At 46.7% G+C, this 25,163-nt stretch overlaps 1 protein-coding gene across 2 annotated transcripts in view; it reads left to right on the forward strand.

The window, feature by feature from the left end:
* The window catches only part of MCF2L (MCF.2 cell line derived transforming sequence like), a 316,624-nt gene that overhangs the window by 185,082 nt on the left and 106,379 nt on the right, over window positions 1–25,163 (forward strand). For both annotated transcript variants that reach the window (XM_088458539.1, XM_088458547.1), the window contains one exon: window positions 21,860–21,943. In XM_088458539.1, coding sequence (XP_088314665.1) covers window positions 21,860–21,943 — 84 coding nt within the window. Of the gene's footprint in view, window positions 1–21,859; window positions 21,944–25,163 lie in introns of those variants that run through there.

The raw sequence follows: 25,163 nt of genomic DNA on the forward strand, positions 1-25,163 counted from the left end.
GCTGACCGTTCAGTGATTCGAAGCCTACCATATTTTTTTTTACCTCAAAAGGTAGGTCAGATATAGCCTGGAGGTATTTTTGGGGTCATTGTCTTGTGGTAGGATGAACCTTGGCCAACTAGGTGTAGACCATAGAGTAAGTCGCCGACTCTGAATTCACCAAAAGAGACCCAGATCATCACACTTCCTCATCCTTGTATGACAGTTGGTGTCACTAAATTGTAAAAGTCAATAATTTTTATAAACCGAGAAAAATCAATGAATAGAATATTATAAATAATAGCAGCAAATTCACCCAGTGAGCTTGTGTCTGCCCACTACTAATATAGAGATACCGCAACAAGACAATGGTGATGCGCTAATAAATAATATACTATGTAGTTCCCGAAATGGCAGAAAATATTCTCGTGACACCACCTATATAATATTAATAATCTATAAATCACTGGATCTTTGATGCCTGGAGCAGTCTCTTGTCAAATTAATGACATGTGAAAAATCCAATAATAAATATATAAAGCTCTTTCTGTATGATATAAGTGTACACACTGTTATACCAGTCTCTCACCACATCGATACCTAGTTGCAGAGTCCCATGAACAATCCATTGCGTTTGGAAGGACACACCTCCTATGAAGCATGCTCACGGTGGGGACTTCTAGTAAGTAGTAGGGGTCCGGTTGGTGTTGCACGTATGCAGCTGATAACCAAGGGAGTTTCAAATACACAATCCAAAGCAAAGTGAGCTGTTCTGAGTCACAGCCGCTTGTATACTGTATATGGGGAAGCCGACGGACTGAATCCCGACCGTCTGCTTCCCGACTGTCTAATCCCGGCAAGGGATACGCTGGGAGCCCAACACCCGGCTTACCGATCGAAGGTAAGCCGGGCGTGGACAGCCGCAGGGGGGTGGGTTAGGTTTAGGGTTCCCAGGGGGGACTTGGGGTTAGGCACCACCCAGGGAGTTTGGGGTTAGGCTAGGGGAAGGGAGGGCTAGGGTTAGGCACCCCCGGGGGGGGAGGTTAGGGTTAGGCGGCGGGGAAGGGGGGCGTTAGCTTTAGGCACTTAGAGGGGGGGATTAGGGTTAGGAACTTGGGGGGCAGGTTAGGGTTAGGCACCCCTAAGGGAGGGTTAGGGGGTAGAATAGGGTAGGAAATACTTACCTTGGGACAATCGGGATTTTCACTGCTGCCGGGATGCCGCTGTCCGTGTGTACTGAATCCATATATATATGTGCTGATGGTGCTCCCGGCTTGAGACTCAGGACCTCATTCAGAGGCGCTCTCAAAATGCGAGCGCTCGCTCTGAATGAGGGCGGCCGCATCTATTTTCCAGCCCGGCCTCCTGGCCGCTCTCTAGGCTGTGGGTTACCACCTGCAGCTTTAGCGAGCGGCCAGGTTGATGGTCGCGATGGTCAAGATCATCGCGACCATCGGGGCTTGCAACGAGACCCTTGTGGTAGGGTCTCGTCTGCCGCAAGCCCCAGTGAGCTTTCGGCTCTATTAGAGCCGGAAGCTCACCACTGACATCACGAGTGATGTCAGTGGGGCCGCCCCCAAATGGCAGGCGTTCCGTCGTGAACGCCTTTGTTTGGCAAGCCACTCCCCCCACACCCCGCCTACAAAACGGTGCGAGCTGTCGATCACCATCGACAGCCGCCCCTTTTGTAGTAAACTCCAGAGTGTGAGAATTTCTCTCTCGCTCCAGGGCTTGCGCACGCGCAGTGCGGCCGCTGCGCGTGTGCAGGGCCTCTTCTTCGACCCGCTTGCGAGTGCATCGGTGCTTGCGACTGAGTCTGAATGAGACCCTCAGTCTATTAGGCTTCCACAGCACAAGATCCCAGTTTCAGTAGCGTGGCAGCAAACCTACTGTAGTGTATAATAACTGGCAGGTAAATCTCTGACCGGTTTCGCTCCAATATGTGGGCTTTATCAGAGGAATCATATACAGGACAGGAAGTCCTTATATACCTGCTTCTTCATTCACTTATTTAACTTGCCAAACAACATATCATCCACACCTGTTGACCTAGGTGTGCTCAGATCAGCATTTCTCTTAATTGAGTATTTTTGTGTCTAAATGCTGCAGACAAAAAATCTCTTGAAGTTATAAATACAGACATACACGATTCATATTATCGATTCCTGCCTGTCTATACCTTCTGAAATTGTCGCTATTTAGCGTTATGAGTCACACAAGAAATAAATGCTTTCAGACTTTGAGTGTGGTTCCAAAGCACAAAAAGTTATTATTCAATATAAAAACAGATGGTTACACGCTGTGATCTAAATACAATTAGCACAAATAAATTATACAGACCCAAGGTACAGTTGCTACATACTCACGCGGACCCAGATCCTGGCATCAAAGTAGAAACCTCTGTCAGCAGCAAAGCAAGCAGACTGGCATCCAGGTTTAGAGAGCCCACATATATACTCTTACAGGGATAGACAATACAATAGAACAGTTTGGTATGATTCCATTGGTTCTTCTTCCTGGTTCTTCTTTTACAGTATAGTTCATAGGTCAGTTCGTATGGACACAATCCAGCCTCCAACAGCTCTTTGTGTCCTGTTTCCTGCTGCATAATAAATCTAAGCTGGCTACATCACAGAGTACATTTTAATGTTTAACTCTCTATGGTCCATAGTTTGCAGACACATGTTGCGATCTTCTCACCGATGATACCGGAAATCTGCAAAGACTCAGTGGATCAGTACAACACCAAACACTGTCTGCTTACCATGTACTAAACCTTAGATATCAAATTACATTTATTTCACAACATTAATAATACTAAATAAACCTTGAATATTATACGTTAATGCTAGGGAACCTTTGATGTAAGTGTGCAGTGTGTAAGTATTGGGGTTTTGGGAAAAGACGCTAGTTAGCTTTGTGCGACTACGTGTTTGTGGAGTACACCATGGTACGTGTTTTGCAGGGTTGATCTTTTTTTTTTTTTTTAATATATAAACACTTTTTATTGAGCAAATCACAATACAATAGTACAGTCAAACATTCAAGGATAAATTACAGCACATAATATGCTTTTAATTTAAAAACTAATCTCTCAAAACAATAATATAGTGATTAATTTTATCAGTATAGAAAAGGAAAAAAATAAATATAGAAGCAAGAATAACATCTTGTGGCAACGGTGTGGCAAACCGTCTAAAAGTAAGAAAGAAAAAAAAGAAAGACATAAACCAGAAGAAAAACAAGGGAAAATAAGGGGAATAAAGGGTGGATCAGCTCTAAGTGAAAAAAACATTTTCACTCTAAATATAATGATAAAAAAAAAAATTTAAATGTTGAATGGCGAGGATATGTCAGCAAGTTTTATCAAAAGATTTTGATGTATTGCGTAATAACACGGTCATGTATTCCATCTTGTAGACATATCTGATACGTGATAATATTGCCTACATAGGAGAAGGATTAGGGTTTTTCCAATCCGCTGCCATTTGGCAGGTCATAGCAGATACTATATGTTGGAATAACTTATTCTGCTATCATGATAAGGTGGGCAGATATAAGGGAAGTAGAAAATGCTGAGGATCGGAGGGATTCGTGGTCTCAAAGAGGCGTGAGAGGAGATCGACAACCTCCTGCCATATACTGGCTAGTTTGGGAGAAGTCCATCAGATGTGCAAAAAAGTGCCCACGCTATTACAAACCCTCCAACATCTATCCGAAGCATCGGGGGAACATTACTTGGAGCCGAGATGGCACATAATACCATTGATATAGTAATTTGTAAGTGTTTTCCTTAATTTTGACGCAAATAGAACTGGCGGCAGCGTTGTCCCAAATTTCCGTCCAATCTCCAGCATCTATAGAATGTCCCAAATCTCGTTCCCATGTCAATTAATGAGATTCCCGATTGAGACTTGCTTCCTCCCCTTATAGGGAGTAAATAGTAGAAATAAGACCTCTAGTGGAGGGTCGTCTCCAACAAATAGACTCAAAAGTGGTCAAAGGTCTGCAAATCAAAGTCAAACTAATTTTGGAGTGGAAGTGTCTAATTTGTAGGAACCGAAAAAATTCTTTGGATGGAATTGATACTTTTTCCTGGATTTCAGAGAATTGTGGAAAATTAGTATCAATAGTGATATCGTTTACAAAATATATTTTACCCGATGACCAGGCAGTAAAGGATGATTTGCATAAACCTGGAGGGAAAATGGGATTGAGAAATAACGGTATCAAAGGGGACGGACCTGGAGCCAACTTACAACGTCTATTGAGTAAGTCCCAGATTGCTAAAGAACGAGAAATTACAGGGTGAGAAGAAACCATCCGAGGGTGATGAATCCTAGATATGCATAACAGGGAAAATATAGTGGTCAGTCCCAGCTCCTCGGCCTCGATGGCAACCCAGACCTTCCTTGCATAAAAGTTACACCACTGAGCACAATGAGAGAGCTGCGCAGCATAATAATATTTTTTAAAATCAGGGATACCCAAACCTTCTCCCCTGAATGGACGCTGAGGGTTGATCATTTTATATGTTTTGTGACTGTCGGTATTTATATGATGAGGACTTTTAATTTCTTTCTATTGCGTGGGAATCGCACGACGCTAAATAATAGCATCGCCGTATGTACTTATAATGGGCGAGATTCACTAAAATGGCGCTGGGCGGCCAGTCGCAAAATGGCGTCATGCAGATTTAATTTTAAACCGATCCTGTCTCAGCCAATTATCCGGCTTCGACAATATCCATAATATATACACTATATAATAAAACATCTTTGTTGAACTTTAAAATTCAACCTAAAAATGAATGGTGTATTGATGTAACGCTTTCAAAACAATTGAATATTTTACATTCTGATAATCCCTATTAAATAAAAAATATTCTTAGAATCCCACACTGGGATTTGAACCCCAGTCTTTCTGTATATAAGGCAGTGTATTTACCACTGCAACACCAGGGTATTAGAATAATCAAACATAGTTTTCCATATTCTATGTTACTTCTAGAGTGACTCAAGATAGGTACACATTTCCATGTTATTATATCTTATTTTTATTGAGAACAATATTATAAAAAAATATATATATTTATAGCATAGAGAAAAGTTCAATGAATACTTGAAAGATATACATTTTTATCTGCATTCCTGTATTTTAGTTGGAGTCAGACTCACAGTACAAAATAAATAGAATCAGGTGAACCCATTCTAACTTCTGATAGAATAGATAATACAAGATACCAAAAAATAATCCCTATTTTGACTCCTCTAAATTGGATAAACCCCTCAACTACATTAGTGTGTGGCATTCCAACCTGCCACACACTAATGTAGTTGAGGGGTTTATCCAATTTAGATGAGTCAAAATAGGGGTTTTTGACTCATATATCATATAATATATCTGGACTTGCCAAAGCAGTCCAGATATATTATATGATATATGAAATACTGGCTAAATGATCCTCACCATTAAAGACCCAGATAGACCTCGTAACTAAGACTCACTGGATTCACAGTAGATGTTAAGAGAGCTACTCAAAATCTATGTTGTCATTGAGACCAGTGGGAAATAATTTATGTAACCTAAAAATCCAATAGGCTTCCTTAGCACATAAGGTCCTGTAGCGATCACCTCCCCTTTTGGTTACCCCAACATGTTGGACTCCTATGATTTTTAAACCTGATGGATTACCCTCATGGCACTTTGCTAAATGTTGGGACACACTATGAAACTGGTATTTCTTAAGTATATTAAGCCGATGTTCCCTCATTCTCATTTTAAGCTTAACGAGTAGTTATGCCAACGTACTGGAGGCCGCATGGGGACTCCAGTACATAGATGTAACATAGTGTTGCAATTGATGAATTCCTGAATGGGAAATGATTTCTTGCTTACACTTGACATAACTGACTGTTTATAATAAAGCTACATGTGATACATCTGGTGCTCCCGCACCTGTAACAGCCCTTGAGAAAAGATGGAAGCCAATTGTCTCTCCTGGCTTTGGCAGGAACCACAGTTCTGATAGCACTAGGAGCTAAAATGCTCTTTAAATTTCTGTTCTTCTTGAAAACTACTTTTAGTTCCGGGTCCACTGCCTCATTAAGGATGGGATCCTGTTGTAATATAGTAAACATTTTCATTAGTGTCTTTTTCGCATTAGATTTGTTATTAAATTTAGAGATTAAATACATTTGCGTCTCTGATTTTTAGAGCAAATCACAGGGTGCTTTGTGTACTTGTAATTTGTTGTGCGCTTCATGGATTTTATATTTTAAATTAGGCTAAACCTTGGAAATGTTATAAATTATATCATCCTTCTTAAGACTCTCTGAAGACACAAAGACTGAGACAACTAACCAAACAGATGAGCTTGAAATTCTCACATTTCTGGTAAGCACGCACTCAGTTGGCACCGCCTATGTTGTTTAATTATTAACTCATCAAGTACAACACTATTGGGTATTTGTCCTTTTCTAATATATATAGAGAGGAGAGATATAAAACTTTTGCAATACAGGTTGAGTCTCCCATACCCAAATATTCAGAAATACAGATTTTTTTTTTTTAGCATGACTGAGATAGTGACACCTTTTGCTTTCTGATGGTTTAATGTACACAAACTTTGTTTAAGGCACACAATTATTACAAAATGTGTAAAATTACCTTCAGGCTGTGTGTATAAGGTGTGTATAACACATAAATGCATTATGTGTTTAGATTTGGGTCCCAATTCCCAAGAGATTTAATTATGGTATGCAAATATTCCAAAATACAGAAAAATCCGATATCCAAAATACTCCTGGTCCCAAGCATTTTGGATAACCTGTGTTGAATTCTGAAATCCTTGAGTGCAGTTTCCACAAAGGATATGTCTATTAAATTATTTTGAGGAAGGCTTAGGGTCTGCTTCCATCGGTTAGTGTGAAATCTAGGACCCACATATCCGTCTCCGTGCGTGTGTGTATACAGGTGTGTTTGTGTGTATATGCTAGTGTGTGTAATGTCATTTACACTCTTTTCAGTTCCTGTCTATAAGTAACAATGATTTCTTCGATTATTCTCTTCAAATAAATGTACTGTGTAGAATGACTCATTTAAGGGAAATGTACAGTACCATAAACCTGAATATGAGCTTTGCTATGTAAAGCAACGTGGATCTATTCATATTTCCGGCATTATAAATTATTGTTCTCTTCCTGATCATAAACCAGTAACACGCATCCTGTATCGAAACTTCAGTCATTCCACACTTTCTGCTTCTCTTAATCTGTTGTGGAATGACGATGTGCAACCAGCCCAACATTGCGGGCAACATGATCTGGCATTCGGCAAGTGCATACACATTTGCCGATGCCGGGTACGACGGGGGGAGGGACGCTCCTTGCTGCCTTCTGCAGCATGGCATCATTAGCAACGTCCCTCGTCGGCCCTACAGTAAGGGCAACTAGGGATGTAGCTAATGGCCCACGGTAGCGTTCATCTCATGGGTATATACTAGATGATGTACCCGATATGTCGCTCCAAGCGCGGCGTCAAACAACGTATCGTCTAGTGTGCACCCAGCTTTATGTTCTGCTGCTGCTTATCTGGCTATTGTCTGAGAATTTTAAACCAGGAGATTTGTTTTTACTTCCACCTGAAAGCTTAAGTTTCGTTCACACAAATGTGTTTGTAATGTCCTTTGCATACGCTAGTTGATGTTTGAAAACCACATCACATAAAATGCATTGTTCTTAATAGTTCTTATTCACCCCGTATGAAGAACTAAGAAAAAAATGTTGTATTGTGTAGTTTCCATTAACTGCATTTTTCTGTTAACACAATTTAGTGTAGTTCTGCTCAAGCCATTAGAAGAATGCACTATAAAACCTGGGCCTGATTAAGGTCCAAGGCCGAAAATGATCAAGGGCCTATTGTGAGAAGCGAAGGACCTGTATGCGGGTGTGTACACCCCCTACACTATCTGCCCCATGTCTGCCTCAATACAAATGTAATTCTTCTGCTTAATGGGCATATCTTTATGTCTCATCTACCGTTGCATCCACATCATGCTTGCCTACTCTCCTGGGAGTTGCGGGAGACCCAACATTTTTTGGGTAAACCCCCCGCACCCCTGATAAAGTAGGCAGATTTCCCGCATCCCGTCCACTTCCTAGTGAAGTGGGCAGGATGGGGAGATTTTCTGAGAAATTTGTGGGTCTGTCGGGGGCAGACAGGGCTAAATGTTGTGAATCGCGTCATTTAGCTCCGCCCCCTCACGGACCTGCAATTTGCTGGCTTTTCCGGTAAATGGGGCAGGCCCTAATGACGGCTATAGTCTGACCCTGCCCCCCGAAGCTGAGAGCAGCAGCTCCTCTCCGGCTGCTCCTGGAAAGGATCCCAGAGAAGTCAGTAAGTATGATCCCTTTTCATCCCTTAGCTTTAAAATAATAAATCTCTTCCTGCTGCTCTGCCCCCTCCCCCCCACTGTGAGTGATGTCGCAATCTACCTATAGCATTCTACTGCTGAGCTGGCGGGAGCTAACATAAGCAAGCATAGCAGCCTCTGTCAGCATGCATCAGAAGTGAGGGACCCAGTGCACTCTGTAAGAATGTAAATTAGAATCATTTGGGATCCAGTTTTACTTGGAATATTCCAACCGCTATTTATTTTTTTAAATTTGGAGAACAGTTCTGGAAAGTTGGCGGTGAATGCTACAACTTCACACTTCAGTTCCCTCTGTTTGTCAGGCCTGGTCCTACCTTTCACTTACTCTCTGTGTTATCTTTATTCCTGCTGTTCTCTTCCTTCCGTATGTTTGCTGTAGCTGTTTGTTTTCTCTGTAATCTCATGTTCCTCCTTATACTGCTGCTGCTGCTCAGTGTCCTTTTAGTCTGATCTCCCAACTGTCCCGTTTTTCAAGCACAGTTGGGAGCAGTGTACTGCGGAGGAGAAAATTTTAGGGGAGCACTGTCACAGATGCCACACTGCATCTATACACAGTCCTGGGAGAGCAGTGCCAGATGTCCACATGGGCCTGGAGCATAAGTGTATGTAGGGCCTATTGCGTGTCACTAAAGGGGGTGTGACCAGCGCTGCGGTGGTGTGACCAGTGTGGTGTGGTCTACGTAAGGGGTGTGTCCTGTGCCATGTACGTAGGTGGTGTGTCTGTGCCATGCATCTGGTTATCTCTATTGGGGGCAAAGCTAGCGCCTACCTTCAACCCCTTTATAGTGGAGCTATGGGCCTGATTCAGAGTGATGATATTATTGCAGTTGAGAGATTATATGTAAAATGTGCATGCATTAAAGTCGCACTGCGCATTCATTACACTATATTTTCGTAGTCGCTTGTAGTGTTATTGACAGTCAGGGAGTGTATGGGGGAAGTAACGGGGAGTGGAGGCAAATAACGAAGGAGTGCCATGACCATTTCAGGGGTGTGTCACATCCTGCACCTGCGAACCCATATGCAAGAAAAATGGCTCTGGCTTCTCAGTTCCCGCATCCACTTTGTGCAACCAAAACTCAGCAAATGTTCTATGTGCAATTCTTATATTTGTTACACACTGTAGTGGTACAAGTAAGGTTATATACCCGTACCATTAAGAAATTAGCAGCCGGTACGTGGTTCCACCTTACTTGCGGCGCCATTAGCTGTGACGCTGAGTGAGTCTCAGCACTTTGCGGTGAGGTGGACCCCAGGCAATCAGTGACAAGAAACACACACAAAGTACAACTAATAAATTGAAACTACTTGCACCACTATATATCTATATAGATATATAATCCAGAAGAGAGGTACTACAATACAAACAGTCACTCCAATACCTGTGGTGCTCTTTTGCAAAATAATGTAAATATCCTCCAACAATGTAAGGCACTCTCTGTTCTTATAGATCAAAATTACATGACAAGTCTATACATCATCGTTTCGAATCTTTAATACGTAAAGATCCGAAACGTTGATGCATAGCAGGAGACTCGTCATGTAATTTTTTACTACAAGACTGGAGAGTGCCTTACATTGTTGGAGTGTGTGTGTGTATATATATATATTTATATATATATATCTTTCCAAAAGTTCTGCACTCTCATCTCAGATCAGGGACAAACGGTGGGGTGCACCTCCAAGGTGTGTTGAAAGATAACGCATACATATAGTAATAATTCCAAGTTGAGGATGGGGCCTAGCCAGATAGTGATGTAGTCTCTGCCTGATATGCTGGGTCTTTGTTGTCGAACTGCATCTATGGAGTCTTGACAAAGGTTCTTAAAGGACCATATTATCGGTCACCAGAGTTGGTATAGATTTGTTCTAATAAATGCTAACATACTTATTTTTATTTTGGAACATTATATATATATATATATATATATATACATATATATATGTATGGGATGCAATCGGAAAACCGGCTGCCTTGATACCGACAGCCGGCATTCCGATCAAAGGGATGCCGGGCGCCGCGAGCAGACAGCCGCGGGGGGGGGGGGGGTTAACCCTAAGTCCCCCCCGGGTGCCCTAAACCTAACCCTCCCGCGGCTGTCCGCTCGCGGCGCCCGGCATCCCTTCGATCGGGATGCGGGGCGCCTGTCTCCCGGCGTCGGGAAAATGACAGGCGTCTAGATATAGACACCTGTCATTTAACCCACGTCGTGATAATGCAGTCGGGAAGCCGGCTGTCGGGATCACGTCAGCCGGTTTCCCGATTGCATCCCCCCCAAACACACCTCCAGGCTATGTAAGGGCTACTTGACCAAGAAGGAAAGTGATGGAGTGCTGCGTCAGATGACCTGGCCTCCACAATCACCCGACCAAAACCCAATTGAGCTGGTTTGGGATGAGTTGGACCGCAGAGTGAAGGAAAAGCAGCCAACAAGTGCTCAGCACCTCTGGGAACTCCTTCAAGTCTGTTGGAAAACCATTCCAGGAGACTACCTCATGGTGCTGATTGAGAGCATGCCAAGAGTGTGCAAAGCTGTCATCCAAGCAAAAGGGGGCTACTTTGAGGAATCTAAAATATAAAACATATTTTGATTTGTTTAACACTTTTTTTGTTTACAGCATAATTCCATATGTGTTCTTTCATAGATTTGATGTCTTCAGTATTAATCTACTATGTTGAAAATAATTTAAATAAACAAACACCATTGAATGAGGTGTGTCCAAACTTTTGACTGATACTGTATATACACACACACACTCTATATGCATGCATAGACATCCTGTAAACGTGTGAAGGCTATGTGCTGCTTAGTAGTAAACCATGCTGAAATGCAGGATGTGATGTATACAGTAGTTAAGCTTGAGCTCAAGTTCTATCAGAATCAAAGGAACATCAGACTGCACTGATAGTCATCTGTAGAAGACAAATCTAGAAACATCGGACATTGCTGTCATAACTATTGTGCAATAATTCAAATTACTACATATGTTTGCGTAGAACATACTTGCCGATATTCAGCTCCCTCCTTCCGGGAGGGAGCTGAATGCAAGCATAGAGGGGGAGGCGTGACCGGCTATGACAATGCCAAAAATAAAGGCATTGTGAAGCAGGGGGCGGAGCCACGATGACGCGATTCAGCGCGAATCGCGTCATCTGGCATCCCCGCTGCGGGGGTTTCAAGTAGTTGTGCGGGGGGCAGGCGGCAGCCGGGAGGCTTGCCTGCCTTTCCCGGGGGTCGGGAGCGGCACCCGATATTCGGGAGGCTCCCGACCACATCGGGAGGGTAGGCAAGCCTGGCGTAGAAGGAGCTATAGAGTGAGAAAAGCTTGCGTTACTTTACCTGGCGCATATGCCTGTGTAACTATAGATATTAATGTTCTTCTGCATACACCTTATAAGTTATTAGACCATTTCTGTTGCTTGGTAGCTATTCAGTTTTTTTTGTTTTTTTTATCTGTTTTTTTTTGTATACTTAACTGACATATGGTAAATTTAGTACAGAAAAGTCTCTACCTATTTACATGTCGCCATGTTACCTGTCAGACGTGTGTGTATATAGATTATACTGTATGTGCCGAAACTGCTGTTTTGAGTACAGGATAAAGTGATGGGAACCAGGTAAATGGAGATGACTACACACAATCTCTCTACTCTAGAAGGAAGGAATGATCACTAGTTCCACTCTATTAACCAACTAAGCAGGTTATGTTGGGACCCCAATAGCCATAGTAAGTTACCGTATATACTGGAGTATAAGTCGACCCGAATATAAGCCGAGGTACCTACTTTTACCACAAAAAACTGGGAAAACTTATTGACTCGAGTATAAGCCTAGGGTGGGAAATGCAGCAGCTGGTAGTGCCCCCAGTAGTAATTCCCCCTGGTTGTGCCCCCAGTAGTAATCCCCCCTGGTAGTGCCCCTAGTGGTAATCCCCCCTTTCAGTGCCCCCAGTAGTAATCCCCCCCTGGTAGTGCCCCCAGTGGTAATCCCCCCTTTCAGTGCCCCCAGTAGTAATCCCCCCCTGGTAGTGCCCCCAGTGGTAATCCCCCCTTTCTACTTCAGGGTCCATAGGGTATCCACAGGATACCTTGGGGTATAGGTGTGACGTCAGTCGCAGGGCACCAAAGAGTTAAGCTTTCAGCCTCCCAGGATGCACTAGGTCCCCCTCCTATACCCCGCCCCCGAGCCAAGGCACCTCAGTTTAGTTTGGTGCCCGGCCGGAGTCGGGTGCACCTGTTGGAGTGGGGGCTAGAAGAGCCCCTGAAGCTTATTCTTCATGCAGCTGTGGCTGCACAACTGGATGAACAGCATGGACAGTCAGTCCTGACGTCCATGCTGTCTTCCCTACACCCCGCCGGTACCAGAACGCCGGTACTGATCCGGGGATGCTGGTGGGCGTCTGGGGTCACAGCTAGCGGTGACCCCAGATGCTCCGGACCATGGCCGGATTCAAGGGGGACAGAGGTAAGCAGCGGGGTCCCGCGGTGGGTCCCCGCTGATCACATGGTCCTAAGTCCCCAGGCAGGGGGCTCCCTGGGGACTGGCTGCAGCGTGGAGCCAGGCGACCAACCTGCGCTTCCACTACCCCCTGGGACAGCGGACCGCAGCAGAGCGGTAGCGCTGCGGCGTCCCAGGGGTTAAATGCATGCCAGGGGAGCGCGCCTTCCCTGTCTCACAGCCGGCGCCTCCCCCGCTGCACACAGCCCTCTCTGCATGCTGCCGACTGGTCCTGTGGCAGCGCTCCTCCCCCAGGCCAGCCTCCTCTCTGCTCCTCGGCGGCCATCTTCTCCAGAACGCATGGTGAACGCTGCTGGAAGCGCTGGAAGGAAGCATCGTGGTCTGGGTCCCCCCGCATACCTCTCCTCCGCTGTGGTCAGGTCTGTGTATGCAGCGCTGTGTCCTACCAGGCCCTGTGTCTGTGTAGTTGAGTGATCAGCGCTGTTAGTGCAGGAATTGTTATTTTTCTGCATTGTATGTGACTGTGCTAGCGCTGCTGCCTGTAATCTTTTCTTCTCTAAACTGTCAGCTTTATTACTGTCCCTGTTCTTTCTGCTAAAGCCCTTGCGGTGCGGTGCTGCAGGGTGGTCTCTCGCCTATTTAATACTTAATTGGTGAGAGAGGTCACATACGTGGTGCCATCATGTCTGAAAGTGATTTTCCCCTCCGGCTACAGTGTACCACGTGCAAAGTACCGTTAGCGGAGGGGGAGGGTAGCGCGGAGGGCCTTTGCCGGCAGTGTTTGTCCATGGCGCGGCCTATTACGGTTACAGCACCGGTACAGGAGCCGCCCTGGGCTTGTTTCGCTCAGGCGTTAACAGCTTTAGTGGGCCAGTTAGCTCCGCAGCCCGCGTTTACTCCGATGGGTTTGTCCCAGCAGTCTGTGGTGTCGTCACCCATGCAGGGGTTCCCACGACAATTGGTGGTACCCCACAGTCTCCCTATTTCCCCGCTCCCGGGTTCTCAGGAGCCAGCGTGGGTTAACTCCCTGACGAGTTCTGTACAGCACTTGTCGGATGTGTTGCAAGGGGAGTCTGTGATGCGGTCTCATAAAAGGCCGGTGGCGTCTCTGTCCGCTCCTTATGAGGATGACGAAGGGACGTCTGATGATGGGGAGATTCTAGATCCTTACGATCAGGAACCTCTCCATACTAAGGACGCTGATGCTAAGTCCAAAGTATATATTCCTGGACTTATTCGGGCGGTCCGCACAGCCTTGGTGATTGAGGACGAAGTTCCCCCAGCGGCTAAATCTAAGTATGCCTTTTTCAAAGATGTGAAGGGCGATGCCACAGTCTTTCCTCTTTCGGGTCAGTTGGTGGACCATTTAGAGGAGGCGTGGAAACAACCTGGCAAAAGATACCAGCCGCAGAGACGCCTGGCGGTGGCTTATCCGTTCGCGGATAATTATTTTGCGAAGTGGGAATCCCCTCCACAGGTGGATTCTCACGTGACCCGTCTTGTCCGTAGTGCCACATTGCCGATGCCATCCATGTCCTCCCTTAAGGATGCTACGGACCGCAAGGTAGAAATCTGCCTGAAGTCCGCTTATTCCCTTGCAGGGGGGGCAGCACGGCCGGCTATGGCCATTTGCTGGGTTGCCAGAGCGATGGAGCGCTGGGCGGATTCATTAGAGGCTTCTTTTGAATCCGACTGTCCGGCCGATCAGGCGGAGTTGATTGGCAATCTCCGTGATTCGGCCACCTACATCAACGAGGCGGCTCTAGACATTAGTACTCTGGTGTCTAGAATTTCTTCAGCAGCGGTAGCTGCTCGTCGCACCTTGTGGCTGCGATCCTGGAAGGCGGACGCAGATTCCAAGAAAGGTCTGGAAGCGTTGCCGTTTACCGGAGAAGTTCTCTTCGGTCCGGATCTGGATAAGATTGTGGCCACGCTGGCGGCAGCCAAATCTGCCTGTCTCCCGTCGGCCGCTGCTCCTTCTGGTTCGGGACCATCGTCCTTTCGGTCATCTAGGGCCCAGGGCAGGCCCAAACCACAGTCGTTTCCTCGACAGGCTGGCCCTAAGAAATCGGTCAAGCCCCGGAAGCAGGCATGGAGTACCAGACGTCCGGCCCCCAAGCCAGATGACAAGCCTGCGGCCTGACGGTCCGGGCCTCCCTTTGGGGGATCCCAGGGTGGGAGGCCGCCTGCTACAGTTCGCCCAGTGTTGGTCGACCACTACGACAGACACTTGGGTTCTGGAGGTGGTTTCCCACGGATACGCCCTCTCCTTCCGGCACAGACCCCCGGCTCGCTTCTTCACCACGGGTCTCCCATCAGACCGGAATAAGGCTACGGAGCTGCGGAAGGTATTGCACACTATGCTCCAGGCTGGAGTTATAGTGGCGGTTCCATTCTCCCAGAGGGGCCAGGGTTTCTATTCAAATCTATTTTTGGTACAGAAACCCAATGGGTCATATCGTCCGATTCTCAACCTCAAAGCACTCAACAAGTCTTTGCGGGTCCCGAAGTTTCGGATGGAGACCCTACGGTCCATCATTCTGGCGCTGGAACCTGGGGACTACTTGGTGTCATTGGACATACAGGACGCTTACCTGCATGTCCCTATTCTTTGGCGCCATCAACAGTTCCTCAGGTTTGCAATCAGCAGCGACCACTTCCAGTTTCGGGCGTTACCTTTTGGCCTGGCAACAGCACCACGTGTTTTCACCAAGGTGATGGCGGTCATGGCGGCTTCTCTGCGGCTGCAGGGAGTCCGCATGTTGCCGTATCTGGACGACCTGTTATTGGTGGCAGGATCTCCAGAGCTCCTGTTACGCCACTTGGACCTGACCATTGCACTGCTGCAACGGCACGGCTGGCTAATCAACTGGCAGAAGTCCACTCTAATCCCGTCTCGGAGGATTCTGCATCTTGGAGCCTTATTGGACTCGGGACAGCAAAGGATCTTCGTGACGGAGGACAAGATCTCTGCTTTACAGTCAAGGGTGCGCAGTTGTCTGCACAGCCGCCGGGTGTCCTTACACTCGGCGATGAGGTTACTGGGCTCCATGGTGTCGGTGTTCGACATGGTGGAATACGCCCAGTTTCACTCCAGACCTCTGCAGCACCTGATCCTGTCCAAGTGGAACGGGCTGACTCAGTCTCTGAAGTCCCAGACGATTGTGCTCACCCAGGAGGTTCGCCTGTCCCTTACGTGGTGGTTACAGACGACCCACCTCAACAAGGGACGTCCGTTCTGGGTTCCAAATTGGGTCCTGTTGACAACGGACGCCAGTCTTCGGGGCTGGGGAGCAGTTTCGGGTCCACACTTGTTCCAGGGCAGGTGGACGCCGACAGAAGCGGAGCTTCCAATAAATATCTTGGAACTCCGTGCGGTCTTCAATGCTCTCCAGCAGGCACAGCGGTTTCTCCAGGGTCGCCCGGTGCAGGTCCAGTCGGACAACGCTACCACCGTGGCCTACATAAACAGGCAAGGAGGAACTCGCAGTCGGGCGGCTCTCGTAGAGGTCTCTCGGATCCTGGTTTGGGCGGAGCGCAATCTTCCGGCCATATCAGCGGTCTTCATCCCGGGAGTGCTCAATTGGGAGGCGGACTTTCTAAGTCGCCAGGACGTTCATCCGGGGGAATGGTCCCTGCACCCGGACGTTTTTCAACTACTGGTGGACAGGTGGGGTCTTCCAGAAATCGACCTCACGGCGTCCCGGCACAACAACAAGTTGCCGGTGTACGGGTCTCGCACAAGAGACGAAGGGGCGTCTCTGGTGGATGCTCTGTCCGTCCGGTGGACGTTCCGGTTCGCATACCTGTTCCCTCCGGTCTCCCTTCTTCCACGGGTAATCCGGAAATTCAAACAGGAAGGAGGGACGCTCCTGTTGATAGCTCCCGCGTGGCCCAGACGGCACTGGTTCTCAGACCTTCAGGGTCTGTCCGTGGACATTCCTCTGCGGTTGCCGCTACGACCGGACCTTCTGTCTCAGGGTCCTTGCCTTCACCCGGACCTGACTCGGCTGTCTTTGACGGCGTGGCTGTTGAGACGGCCATGCTGAGGTCCCGGGGGTTTTCCAGCTCTGTGGTGCGGACCATGTTACGAGCTCGGAAACCGTCTTCCGCGAGGATATACCATCGCGTGTGGCATACGTTCTTCCAGTGGTGTCGACCGAGAGGTTATGCACCGCGGGAGTTTCGTCTGTCTCGGATTCTCGCCTTCCTGCAAGCGGGACTAGATCATGGGCTTCGCCTTGCTTCTTTGAAGGTACAGGTTTCGGCCCTATCTGTCTGGTTTCACCGTAGGATTGCTACAATCCCGGATGTGCGCACCTTTATGCAGGGTGTTCTCCGCATTCAGCCGCCCTTTGTTCCACCTGTGGCGCCTTGGGATTTGGCTGTGGTCCTGAGGGCTCTCCAAGGACCGCCGTTTGAACCACTGGGCTCAGTGGATCTTAAATGGCTAACAGCTAAGACTGTTTTCCTTCTGGCCATTGCTTCGGCCAGACGTGTTTCTGAGTTAGGGGCTCTTTCTTGTAGACCCCCTTTCTTGGTTTTTTATGGGAACAGGGCAGTGCTCCGCACTCGGCCCGAGTTTCTTCCCAAAGTTGTTTCCCAGTTTCATATTAACGAGGAAATAGTTGTTCCGGCCTTTAACTCACCGGGTCTTTCCGTGGGTGAGGCCTCTTTGGATGTTGTGCGGGCCTTAAGGACTTATGTTGACCGCACTTCTTCGTTTAGGAAGTCGGACGCTTTGTTTGTCCTCTTTGGCTTCCGTAAAAAGGGTTGGCCTGCTTCAAAGCAAACTTTGGCAGCCTGGATCCGTATGGCTATTTCTGAAGCTTATCTTCATGAAGGCCTACCGGTCCCTCCTTCTCTGAAGGCTCATTCCACTAGGTCTGTGGGTCCTTCGTGGGCAGCTCGACGTGGTGCCTCGGCAGTTCAGATCTGCAAGGCTGCTACGTGGTCTTCTGTCCATACCTTCGTGAGGTATTACAGGTTTGACACCTTCGCCTCTCAGGATGCTTCCTTCGGGCGGCGGATTCTCCTTTCTGCACAGGAGCGTCCCCACCCTTAAAGGATACTGCTTTGGGACATCCCCAAGGTATCCTGTGGATACCCTATGGACCCTGAAGTAGAAAATATGAGATATGGTAAGAACTTACCCTTGTTATCTCTATTTCTACGAAGTCCATAGGGTTCCACAGGACTCCCGCCCTGTCGCACCTGTGCTGCAGATGGGCTTTGCTCTGGTCACCGGTTTTCCGTCTCCCTCTGGTGAGAATGTGATTCTTGTATGTGTCCAGATCTTTGTTCTCTCTCTTCCTTCTCCTCCTCCGGCCTATGGCTTGGTAACTAACTGAGGTGCCTTGGCTCGGGGGCGGGGTATAGGAGGGGGACCTAGTGCATCCTGGGAGGCTGAAAGCTTAACTCTTTGGTGCCCTGCGACTGACGTCACACCTATACCCCAAGGTATCCTGTGGAACCCTATGGACTTCGTAGAAATAGAGATAACAAGGGTAAGTTCTTACCATATCTCATATTTTTAGTGCCCCCAGTAGTAATCCCCCCTTTTAGTGCCCCCAGCAGTAATCCCCTCTTTTAGTGCCCCCTGTAGTAATCCCCCCTGGTAGTGCCCCCTGTAGTAATCGCCCCCTGGTAGTGCCCCCAGTAGTCCACCCCCCAGTAGAGAGAGACATAATAAGAATAAAAAAAAAAATCACCTGAAACTCCCGCTCCTGGTCCCGCCGCTAACAGCTCCTCGGCCGCTTTGAATGGGAGAGACGTCATTACTCATGACGTCTCTCCCATTACCCACTGCGGGAGCCGGAAGATGGCTCCCGCAGTGGGAGCAGCAGCAGCCGATGAGAGTCTGACAGACTGCCGGCTCCGGCGGCTGTATGTTTGTGCTGTGTAGCGCTGACCGAACTCCGTCCAGTCAGCGCTACACACTTCACTCGAGTATAAGTTAAGGGGGTACTTTTTCAGCGCAAAAAATGTGCTGAAAAACTCGGCTTATACTCGAGTATATACGGTAAATGAAAATATGAATGGTGAAGATTATTATTTAAAAAAAAAAAAAATCTCTCGAACTTTTGTTGTCTGAAAAATGTTCACATTTATTTTCCAGCATGCTCTGTATTTCCTGCAGCTTAATTCTAAAGATAGGCAGATGTGATGGCCACGGGGTCATCTTACGTAACATATAACATGAGCATCATGCAAACAGAAACCTCTGTGTTCTAATGTTGTGTGCTGACACATTCACAGCGTATTGTCTTGACAGAAAATGCAGCAATTTTACAATTTCTTTAGAAACTGAAGCAAAGCTGCACTTAAACTATTCAGTACGATGTGGCATCTTGTAACAGTGGGCCGGATTCATTACGGATCGCCATTACGATCGCAAATGCAATTACGCACGCAGACCCACTGCAAAATTATGCTAATGTTGGCAGTCACAATGCGGTGGCAGCCTAATATAAGGACGCCCACTTCCTGTTACTCACAGCAGTATTACATTGCAATTCTGCGAAACCATCAGTAACTTTGAGTACCATCGGAGCCTTACGCACAATTACAGTAGGTCTTACACAGACTTTGCTGACCTCATCGCACAAAGTGAAAGCCCAAGCTGTGTATACCATCGCAGTGGCTAACATATGCACACCCTGTAACAGCTTTCAGATTCACTGACATGCCTGCCTTTCCCCGACCACCCTCCCCCATCACCACACCCAAACGGTCACTTCCTGTCAATCACTCTGTGATGGGTCTGCGTGGACTCTGTGATCGCACACTTCGATGCATGTTCAGTACGCAACAATCGGCAGTCTGTGTGTGTAATCGCAGTTGTGATCCATAATGGCCCAGTAACCATTAGAATGTAATGTGCAGTTTGGGTCAGGTTACTATCTTTTTACGCTGTTTAAGAGAAGATGGTTAATATTTTAAATTTAGGAATAGTAGTTCGGACTGGCAATCCCAGGGGAAGAAACCACCTCTCCCTGGGAATACCTGTCCATCATGTGGTTAGAAGAGAGCGCTTCCAATGTGAAGTCACTTCTACTGCCAGGCTATCACTGGGGTGGCGGATTTTACTGGGGGGTTGCAGCCCCTAGGTAAAATCCATCACTGGTGATCTCTTCTGTTCTGAAATGTATGCATACTTTTGACTGCAGTTAAGGATTGAGTTTAGACACACTCCTCTCAAATCTAAATCTCTCTGCACATTTTAAATCTGCCCCACCTGCAGTGCAGGGGATATTAAACCTGGATTAGCCAAGTTTTGAAGCCATAACATTTTTGTTTTGATCTTGTCTCTGAATAAGCCCCTTAAGCTGGCCACACATCTAAAGATTATCTGTCCAACCAGCCATCTAGTTGATTGGTTGGAATGAAAATCTGGTAAGGAATACAATCAGCAATTTGCTCCCAAACGCTGGAAAATGGACCAAAACTGTTGTTTGAACAATAGTTTAGATCAGAAATTTAACAAACTTGTCTGACCGACCATTTTCATCTTTTCTGGCATTTATTAGCAAATTGCTGATCATCATTTACTCCCATACATTACCAGATTTTCATTCCAACCAATCAACAAGTTGGCTGGTTGGATGTAAGTTGGTCTAGTGTGTGGCCAGCTTTAGACTGCAAGTTTGGGTTGTGACTGCTAGTCCTCAACCCAATCCACTTATGGCTGCTATTACACTCTCTCTCTATTACCCATGTTCAAGTAGTTATTATACAACTCTTCATGCTTATACAAAATGCTTTAAAGAATGCAATGAAAAGATTAGTAGGCTCTAAATGCAAAGGAGACTTGCTGTGCTTTGCTTCTAAATCAAAATGTTTTTCAATAAGTGCCATCATGTCTACAGGTGACTATTCCTTTAATGGAAAAATACCCAATGCACAGAGTGCACACTGTGCTCATCCAGTATGATGCAAATGAAAATTGCTGCTTTGTCTGAATAAACAGTAGGGCAACAATACAGTAAATGAATGCAATATGTACTTGTGTGTAGTAAGAAAGTATAGGTGGGTGGCAGTCAAATAAATAAAGCCAATGTTAAGTTACAGTTCTGTTAATGATTTCTTTCTGTTTACTAATTGTTTTGCATGTCACTATCATGTATGATGTACTAATAAATATAAACTGTTTACATTACATGGCACAGAACTTACTGGCAGCAACACCGCTTTGTTACACACATTCATATTGCAATTATCATTTGTACCGTAGGTATTCTTTATATGGTGCTACACAATTATATAGGTAAATAGATGTTGTAATTGTTGACTGAACCTCTAAGAAACACCCAAATGTGCATAGCACTGATCAGTGTATTCTTCAGATGTGTCCTCATTAGTTTTTGCTGCAGTCGCGTCAAACAGCCCTTCTTGGCGCGCCTGGTCCTGTGAGACTCTGCTAGCGCTGGGCGTTTTTTTTTGCCAAAAAAAATGTGTCCAAGTCACAATGTGACGAGGATGCACCAGGAGACTGTACTGATTAATTTTATATGTGACACTTGTATATTTGTGTACGACCTCGTCTCTCAATCGGCTTATAAAGTGCTAAGATACAGCAGCCGCAGCTTTTCCACGCCAAGTTCCATTTACAGAGTTGCACGCAGTTATACAAGTATCACATATCAAATTAATCAGAACAGTCTCCTGGTGCGTCCTAGTCTCATCGCATTGCGACTTATACGCATTTTCGACAAAAAAAAAAAAACTCAAAAAAGATGCCCAACGCTAGCAGGGTTGCACAGGACCTGACGGCTCACTCCGAGGCATGTCGCGCTGCATGGCGTATTGAGGCTAGATGAGCAAGGACACATCTGCAGAGTGAGGTCGGTGTACTTACTGTTGTCTATATCTTTTGCACTGTGTAATTAATCCAATCATATGGTATTTATATTAATAGAGTACTTGAAAATAAGTGAGAATTTCTTTTCACACTGAAATAATTGCTGTGCTTTTCGCTGTCTTCCAGATGACATCATGCATCAGGACACCTTCCCGATGTGTGCAGCTGACATTGAGGATCAGCTGAAGAAGCAGTTTGCCTACTTGTCAGGTGAGACGTTTAATGTAGGAAATTAAAGCTAAATGGATCTAGATGTTTTTTTCTAAAGCATATTTTACTGATTCTGCCAAAGGAAATAATGTCAGACTGTTCCGGTATTACATTAAAAAGATTAGCTTTGAATGCATTGCCATGGTGACATAGATTCAGTGATTTGTTCCTGAAAAGAAGAAGACAAATGCTAACATGTATCAAATTTGGCTGAAAGTGGAGGTAGATTGGGAGGTTACTACCCCATCAATTCTGTATTCACTGCTACTCATGATTTGGAAACTTTTAGAGGTCAATCCAATTCCCTGCAATGTACTCGTGGGTGCGAGTAATCTCAACAATCGCATAAAAGGGCTCACAGTCCCGTAGAGAGCAGAGCACAATTATGTGAATTCGGGAGCGGAGCGTTTTAGCACCGTTGCAACGGCAACTCCCACCCTTCGCATGTAGTTGGACTGAACCCAAAGTGTTGAGTGCTGACAAGCCATAATATCAAGTCAGGTCCAAAAGCACAAACAAAAGAACTAAAATGTAAAAAGGAGCACATGCTGGGCCATGTCTAGTGACTGAGAAGCTAATGTAATGGAATAGGCTAAAATTTAGATTTCAAACATCAGTTGACTTTTATTAAAAACGTGTTTTAAAACCTGTATTTATTATCTTATTTTATGAATCCTAAGCTAAAATTAAGTGTTACATTCAGGAGTAGAGCATTTTGTAGGCCAGAAATGATTCACACATTATCCGCAACTCTGTAGTATTGACACCTAAGATCAATATTGTGTTTAATATTAATACTAGTTTCCATTCATAAGTGCCACAAGGCTATTGACATGAGGCAGATCAGTACCGTGTATACACTGCTTATGGGGCTGATCAGGGGCTGGCTGGCAACTTTTAGCCTGGGGGGTAAATGCATGCAGGTGGCCCTGGCAGAGGAGTAGCGTGTAGCCAGGGTGCCCAGAGCATGTGCGTGCTACGGCGCCCCCCCTCAAGTGTTCCAGGGAGGATGCGGGTCCTTATGGAATTAATGTAAAATAAAAATAAAGATTAGGGGCAGCCCCCTGTAGTGGTGCCCATATGCAGTGCCCCCTGTGCCCCAGGAGAGGACCCCCTTATGCAGGCCTCCAGTAGTGCCCCCAGTAGTGGTCCCCCCTGTGCAGTGCCCCTTGTGCCCCCAGTAGTAAGCCCCTTATATAGTGCCCCCAGTAGTGGTACCGCCTATGCAGTGCCCCCAGTAGTAGTCCTCCCCCCTTGTAGTGCCCCCAGTAGTGGTCTCCCCCTTGTAGTGCCCCCAGTAGCAGCCCCCCTCATTGTAGTGCCCCAGTAGTGCTCTCCCCTTTGTAGTGCCCCCAGTAGTCCCCCCCCTTGTAGTGTCCCCAGTAGCAGTCCCCACCCCCCTTGTAGTGCCCCCAGTAGTGGTCTCCCCCTTGTAGTGTCCCCAGTAGTAGTCCCCCCCCCCCTGTAGTGCCCCCAGTAGTGGTCTCCCCCTTGCAGTGCGGTAGACAAAAAAACACTTACCTGAATCATCGCTCCCACCGCCATTTGCTCCTCCGTTCGTCCTCCCGGGCCGGGCCACTCTGCATTATGGGAGAGACGTCATGAAGTCTCTCCCATTACCCACTGCAGGAGCTGGAAGATGGAGCGGCTCCTGCAGTGGGCGCAGCAGCAGGCAGTGAGAGTCTGACAGACTCTCATTGGCTGCCACTCAAAACAAACACACAGCTGCCGGTGCTGGCGGCTGTGTTTTTGTCAGTCACTGTGTAGCTATGACCGAACTACGTCCGGTCAGCGCTACAGGCGCGGTGCAGTCTGTGTCACAGAGACACAGACTGCCCCCGGCCCGCATGGCGCTGCGGCCCGGTGGGCACATGGCACCCTGCCCCGGCCCAGCCCGCCACTGGGGCTGATACAAAGAAAGAGCCATAGGGGGCGTCTTTAGTAAAAAAAAGACGCCCACTGGCGGCATCTCTGATTTGCTGCTGTTTCCAAAGACGTAGCATTGGATCAACAACATGAGCATCGGACATCTGAGTAACCCTCAGGTTACTCAGGATGTCTGGCAAAATCACTCTGCAGAGGCCAATGACGCTGTGTCCAAGGACGTAGCCACTGGCTTCAGCACGCCCAGAAAACAGGGCCGACATAACCCCTTATTTCTGTAACTGTGCCCGTCACTGTCCCCTAACACCAGAAGCATGCCAATCATGCTGCGGCTTTTGGGGCACTGTGATCCACATTGCAGAAACAAATCTACAGATGCGCAGTGAAGCTCCCGGGCATGTGCAGATCAGCAATCATGGGAGATTTACGGAAGTATCGAATTTGTTAGTCTTTGAATCATGCTCTATCTGAGGAAGAGCAATACTGTATATAATGCTGAGGTGAGGCAAGTCAATAAGTGTGTTCTACTGAAGTAAGCAGGACAATTCTGTGTATACAGCTAACAAGAGACATGCCAATTGCAGTACGGCAATATTCTGCATACTGATAACATGACGCAAGCCAATACTGCATGCTGCTAATGTAGTCAAAACTATATATGCTGAGTGAAGACAGGCCAATACCGTTTATAATACTGACGTGAGGCAGACCGTTACTGTGTAATACTGATGTGAGGCAGGCAGATACTGTGTATAATACTGACGTAAGGCAGACCAGTACTGTGTATAATACTGACGTGAGGCAGGCAGATACTGTGTATAATACTGACGTAAGGCAGGCAGATACTGTGTATAATACTGACGTAAGGCAGACCAGTACTGTGTATAATACTGACGTGAGGCAGACCGTTACTATGTAATACTGATGTGAGGCAGGCAGATACTGTGTATAATACTGACGTAAGGCAGACCAGTACTGTGTATAATACTGACGTGAGGCAGACCGTTACTGTGTATAATACTGACGTGAGGCAGGCAGATACTGTGTATAATACTGACGTAAGGCAGACCAGTACTGTGTATAATACTGACGTGAGGCAGGCAGATACTGTGTATAATACTGACGTAAGGCAGACCAGTACTGTGTATAATACTGACGTGAGGCAGGCAGATACTGTGTATAATACTGACGTAAGGCAGACCAGTACTGTGTATAATACTGACATGAGGCAGGCAGATACTGTGTATAATACTGACGTAAGGCAGACCAGTACTGTGTATAATACTGACGTGAGGCAGGCCGATACTGTGTATAATACTGATGTGAGGGAGGCAGA

The sequence above is a fragment of the Taudactylus pleione genome, unplaced genomic scaffold (genome assembly GCF_031769625.1).
Source record: "Taudactylus pleione unplaced genomic scaffold, aTauple2 ptg000041l, whole genome shotgun sequence".
In the NCBI taxonomy this organism is placed as follows: Eukaryota; Metazoa; Chordata; class Amphibia; order Anura; family Myobatrachidae; genus Taudactylus; species Taudactylus pleione.